The 5,931-nt window shown below is 33.5% G+C and overlaps 1 protein-coding gene across 1 annotated transcript; it reads right to left on the bottom strand.

The window, feature by feature from the left end:
• Window positions 1–485: 485 nt before the first annotated feature.
• Window positions 486–3,920, bottom strand: LOC136808211 (uncharacterized). Its single transcript, XM_067064748.1, has 4 exons — window positions 3,792–3,920; window positions 2,762–2,859; window positions 1,442–1,710; window positions 486–764 (listed from the first exon to the last, which is right to left on the bottom strand). The coding sequence occupies exons 1-4, from the start codon at window positions 3,841–3,843 to the stop codon at window positions 617–619; spliced, it is 567 nt and encodes a 188-aa protein (XP_066920849.1). The 5' UTR covers window positions 3,844–3,920; the 3' UTR covers window positions 486–616.
• Window positions 3,921–5,931: the final 2,011 nt, after the last annotated feature.

The following is a 5,931-nucleotide window of genomic DNA, read 5'->3' as shown; positions in this document are numbered from 1 at the left end:
TCTGCTTATTTGGACCCCCTCCCCCTGTCTATCTGTCTATTCGGGAAACATGAGTAAATAATTAGGTTTTAACCAATTCTTTATTTAAAAAATAAAAAATGGGGTCAACCAGGATAAAAAATGGATTTTGGTCCGATTTCCGATGGGGACTTGTCACTCTCCCCTGTCCATCTTAATTGAGCGTTTCAATGGGAAAAAAAAAACAGTAAAAGCTTCTTTGGAAAATGAACTCAATATTACATTGTCTTTAGATTCAAAATTTTGTTCTTTATTAAGAGATAGAAAGAGATGAATTATACATGAAATACAAACTGAAATAAATAATAATTTATAGTAAAGCCCTTAACGCCTTACAGTGATACCTTGGGGAAGTTTTCGAAGCGCTTACCGTCCAAAAGAAAGAAAATATATAAGTGTGTCCTGAAAAAGTGGAACACTTATATATAGTTTCAAGGTGCACAATAACAAAAAAAAAATTCAGATGCGAAAGTTATTGGACGTGCTCATGATTTGTATCTGCTGAAAATTAATGATAGACAAATTTAAACTAAGAAACGAAAAGTTTTTTTCGTATTTTCAAATAAACATTGTATGAAAATATTATTACAGATTGATTCTAGTCTCTAGCCCACATTCGGATTCCATTGATGGAGACTTCACTTGCACCAGTATATGCGCTGTCCAAAACACTGATTCCCAAACAACTGAATGATTCACGCATGCTTTCATCAACTGTACAATATTTTGGTGAACTGTTGATATTGCTGAACAATGGAAAAGGATAAATAAGAATTTTTAACACGAATTTGTCAAGAGAAATCAAATACAAAAACAATTCCAAAAGTTAAAAATATTATCATACCAAGAATATGTTCTTTGCCGCATTTTTTTATCCTACGTACATTGAAATTAGCTGCAATATGTATATGAAAACAAAAGCAAAGCGAGATATACTCTGGAAGATTTATTAAGAAGTGCAGACGTTTATGACATATTCATTATCTTATAAAACAAAGACAATAATTACAGTGTCGTAAAAAACCGCTCTCATCCATAAATTTTGCAGGGTATCTCGCTACGCCTATGGAAAAATCCCAAATTATCATTACTTTATTCTTTCTTTCAGATAGCCTAACTGGTTGGCAATGAACCTATTAAATAAGTGAACAAACGGCCTGGAACCTCTCAGATTATATTTGTAAGATTTTTAAAATATTTTTGATTTTCGAATCTGATCCTAAGGCCTTTAAGTATGGAGGCATTTCATATACATGTTTTTTATTTTATAAGCATAACGTTTTTAAGCATATACAGGCTCAGTTTTTAGTATCTAAACAATGGCTCTATTGTTTTGAGAACAATAGAATGCTTAGCATAATGCGAGCCTGATAAAGGGACAGACACTTGCTTATAAAAAACATGTACAGTAACCGTTCAGTACCTTATTCCATCGCCAGAAAGGTTTTCACATACAACAGTCCATTTGGAATATTGATCACATTTAGGGTCGTTGGTACCAATAAATTGATACTTTGTTGCAGCACAACCATGTGACCCACATCCAGAATTCGATGTAGGTCTTGACTTAAAAGACAAACGTGCTGGAATAAAAGCTTGTCGGAATTTGTACCAGATCAAGTGAGGAAAAGCGTAATCAAGGTTGCCAGTGCCTTGGGCATTTCTTCCACTGTGCCATACTTGGTCGCTACCCTAAAAAAAGAGTTGAAAATATGAATTTTGAGTCACAGTTATAAAAATTCATTTTCTCCTTTTGTTTCTTCGAGTTTTATTTTCATTTTCGCTTTTTAAATTATTGATATTAAAGAAAATAATGCCCTGATTTATCTTTTCCACACGCTATACAATTGAATTGTAGGTTAAAAACAAAACAAAAATGTATGCAGGCTCAAAGCGAATGTGTTTAGGTTTGAGGTAATCTCCAAACAGATCGTGATTACACTACGCACGAAACGTATTCGCTTTAAAAGATGTGGCTCAGTAAGAAGATCTGCTCAGTTTTGACGTACTCTCTATGATTATCATCTAGATTTTGGATAAAGATTATTTTATATGAACGTGGTGATTAGCCGAAATAAAGCAAAATTATATCAAAACACCAAAAATCACTTTAGAAACCAATTGCTTGCGCTTTTGTTTCCAATCAAAAGAATCAAGAGGCAGTGTTAGATGTAATGTTTTTTTGCTGAAAGAGCTTATCAGATCATCACGTCAAAGCAGAGTGTCGTGTTGTATTTTATAAAAGTCAGAAGAATATATAAATATATAAATTTCCTATTCGTTTCAGAGCTACTTTAAAGGGATGTAGGAGTTTGATCTATACAAAGAAGTTAGGTGGGAATTAAACCTACACGTTTTTTTTTTATTAGAACCTAGTTTATAAGAACATATAGGCTGAAATTCGTCGAAAAATTAAGAACATCTTAAGAACATGCCCAGCCTCAGTTTGGAAAAAAATGACAAGAAACTACAATTTTTTCCTCTTTTTAAGCAGTTTTCTACCGAATTTAGGGGTGGATCTTCAAAAGTCGAGAGTCAAATATTGTCCAAATTTTGCCAAATTTGAGTGCTCTTTATTTTGTATCATATTGTCGATTTAGAGTAGTCTGAAAAATTAAGAACGCATTTAAGAACATTCTAGGCTGAAAATTGCTAAAAAATAAGCACATCCAGGCTCAGCCAAATTTAAGGTGTTCTAATAAAAAAAAACGTGTAGTTGACAATTAAGGTTTTAATCACAAACCTGCAGAAAGGCATTTTCAGCTTTCCAACTTGGTAGGCTGTAAACGGATGTTGTTCCGACTGAACCTCCAACGAATTTCAACTCGCGCAGTGTTTGTGCTATAAAGAAATGGATTACAATAAGCCATGTTGTAGAAAACATGTTGGCGTTACAAATAACTTAATCGAATGGCTAAGATTAGAACGGCTAAAAAAACACACCGGCTTAAAAAAAATTTCCCGAGAGATACTTGGAAAAGTGGGTATACTTGGTACGTGCTCGAAAGTCCATCAAAGGGGTACAAAAACGAAAATTTAGCAATTGAACCTCTGAATAGGTCCAAAAATTACATAATATCAAACATCGACGACACCCTTAAAAAGTCATTAAATCAGGTAATTTTGAGCTAAAAATTGTAAAAATAGTCCATCAAAGAGTCACAAAAACTTTGAAATTCAGTCTTTTCTCAAAGGGCCGATTTCTGAATTTTTGCTTGGACATACCCGTCACCTCGCAAACCTGGTACCCTTACCCTTACCTCACTTATCAAAAGATTTTCGGCAGAGCCCGTGGCCTTTTCAGGTACTACACGTTATTTTTTATAAGATCATCAACTAATTTTTTGAAGTCCTCGGACTTTCTTAGTTTCTTAATTAAGTAACTTTTTGAGTTTTGAGCCTAAACAGTTTCTTAAAATGTTCTTAATCTCACCCTTTTATGATGAGTATTTTTATTGGGTTTTCTAAGAAATTGTGTCTTTTAGAGTCCGCAAAGACTCAAAATGTTCTCAACTTTTTCTTAACATTTTACAGCCATGTCGAAGCCTAATGTTCTTATATAGTTTGTTCTTTTTTTCACGCTTTTCTCAAATTTATTTCTAAAAAAGCCTCCATCGTCGTGTAATTAAATTCCATTTCACAGCACAATATCTCTTTAAAATTCTTTGAAATTTAGATTAAAAACTCCCATTTTCCTGAGGTACCAAGTTCCCAATAAATTTGAGCCAGCTGATATACACCACGTTTGCAGTCAAAAACACAATACAATTTACCTTGGAAAGAAAAACCTATTACAGCACACAGTAAAATAATCTTGAAAACCATTGTTGCTCAAAATTAATGTTGTCTTGTCACTCAGTTCCTCGTAATCGAAATAATTATGATTTTCGCTTACGAGACTTTCTATCTCTATTTATACTTACATATCAATCATCACAGCTTTTATATCGTTTCGTTGATTGGTCCGTCTCGGTAAATCGCTACCTTCAGCAATCAGCAAGCATAATATTATCAGCACATATATGACAAAAACTGTTTCGATTGACATTGAGCAATACTAGGAAATGATAGTGATTTTCGCTTACGAGACTCTATCTCTATTTATACTTACCTATCAATCATCACAGCTTTTATATTGTTTTGTTGATTGGTTCGTCTCGGTAAATCGCTACCTTCAGCAGTCAACAAGCATAATATTATCATAGCGCATATATGACAAAACTGTTTCAACTGGCATTGAGCAATATTAGGAATATGATTAATAGGATTAGATAATTTTGACGTGAATACGTCAATCAAATTATGGAATGATTTCGGTATCTTCTGATCGAGTCATGTATTTTTTAGATCACAAAAAACATCTACACAAACTCAAATATTTTGGTCTGAGATTTTTTTTATCATTATAATTGTTATATTTTTGGACTCGTGTATTCATATAGTTGATGCTCCAATCCCAGCCCACATAATGCGCATGCGTAATTTATCGCTTTTTAAACCGTTAGTTTTGAAACTGATGTTAATAGGAACCTGTTTCTAAAGCTTTTGTTAGAATAGCTATTTATAAGAACAAAGGAAATTTTCGGTTTTTGTTCACTTTGGGCATGATGAGTGACGTCATCAAAAAATTATTTTTCAAAAGTTACCTTATATGATAAGGATCATGTGTGCCAAATTTCATTCAAAAAGACCGACTAGATTAAAAGTTAAGGGGTGGTACAGGAAAAGCCCCCTAGTTTTGAACCACCTCTAAAAGCCTAGTATGAATAGGGTACAATAGTACAAAGTGAAAGTACAAAGAGTAATGAATACGTTAGGGTGGTACTCGCTAACAAGGTTGGGATTTGGCGTAGCTAAATATGTCGTTCTTAATTGTCGTTTTCTCTCGTTCTTTGTCGGCATTTCTCAGGGGGTATTTGGTCATTACCAGTTAGGGTCAGGACTGCGAACTCCAGAGTCACAATTTTGAGCCGAAGGGACAGACCTCGTTGACACATACTTTAGAGATTTTTCAACTTTTGACAAGGATTAGGGATTTAGAGCGAAGCCTTACTTTAGTACCTATGATATCATCAGTAATCTTATTGAATGCCATTTGAAAAGATATAAGCACAAATATCTATTTTACAACGCTTGCTCCCTTCGTAGAGATATTAATTGAGGAATAAAAAGTTTCTTTATTTTCTAACTCTCCAAGGTATATAAGTATAATCAGAGGAGAAAATTACTATACGCAGTTTTGCATTACGTGAAGTAAGAACTAAGCTCTTGGAGTATGCTTTATTAACAGTTTTCAACTATTTTACACCCCTGTCTCACAACCCCAACATTTTTTTCTCAATAAGCATAAAAAATTCCTATTGAAATCCCAATGGGGATATAAATTTTATTGTTTCAAGGTTAAAAATTCAGTAGGGGTAATATTTATGTCTTCATTTTCTTTAAAGTTGACATGTGAATAAAATACCTTTGGAATAATTAAAACCGACAATCAATAAATTACGATGATCTAATTATGAAGTTGGTGATCAACTGAATTTTGTATCCCATTAAAGTGCGGTGTTGTGGTCCTTTGTTTCGACAAGCTCATCATAATAGACGATATCGGCTTAACGAAATTCTCCCCAAATGATTACCCATGATGCATTGCGCAAACAAATTCAGTAAGTCAATATTGTCTGTGAATTATTTTGCGCAATGCATCATGGGTAATCATTCGGGGAGAATTCGGAAAGCCGATATCGTCTCTTCACGAATTATCAGATCTTTCCTCATCTCATCACTTTGAAATTTCAAACTTTTCTCTATTGTTGTATCATCCATTAATGATAATTAGCCCGAATCACTTGATATTAAGCAGTTTCAGCTTTTCCCCGAATAATTTCATAGTCTGATTATTTAGGAAAATTAGAT

This window comes from Clytia hemisphaerica, unplaced genomic scaffold (genome assembly GCF_902728285.1).
Source record: "Clytia hemisphaerica strain Z4C2 unplaced genomic scaffold, Clytia hemisphaerica genome assembly, whole genome shotgun sequence".
In the NCBI taxonomy this organism is placed as follows: Eukaryota; Metazoa; Cnidaria; class Hydrozoa; order Leptothecata; family Clytiidae; genus Clytia; species Clytia hemisphaerica.
The sequence above is the reverse complement of the archived record's forward strand: the minus strand, read 5'-3'. Positions and strand labels throughout refer to the sequence as shown.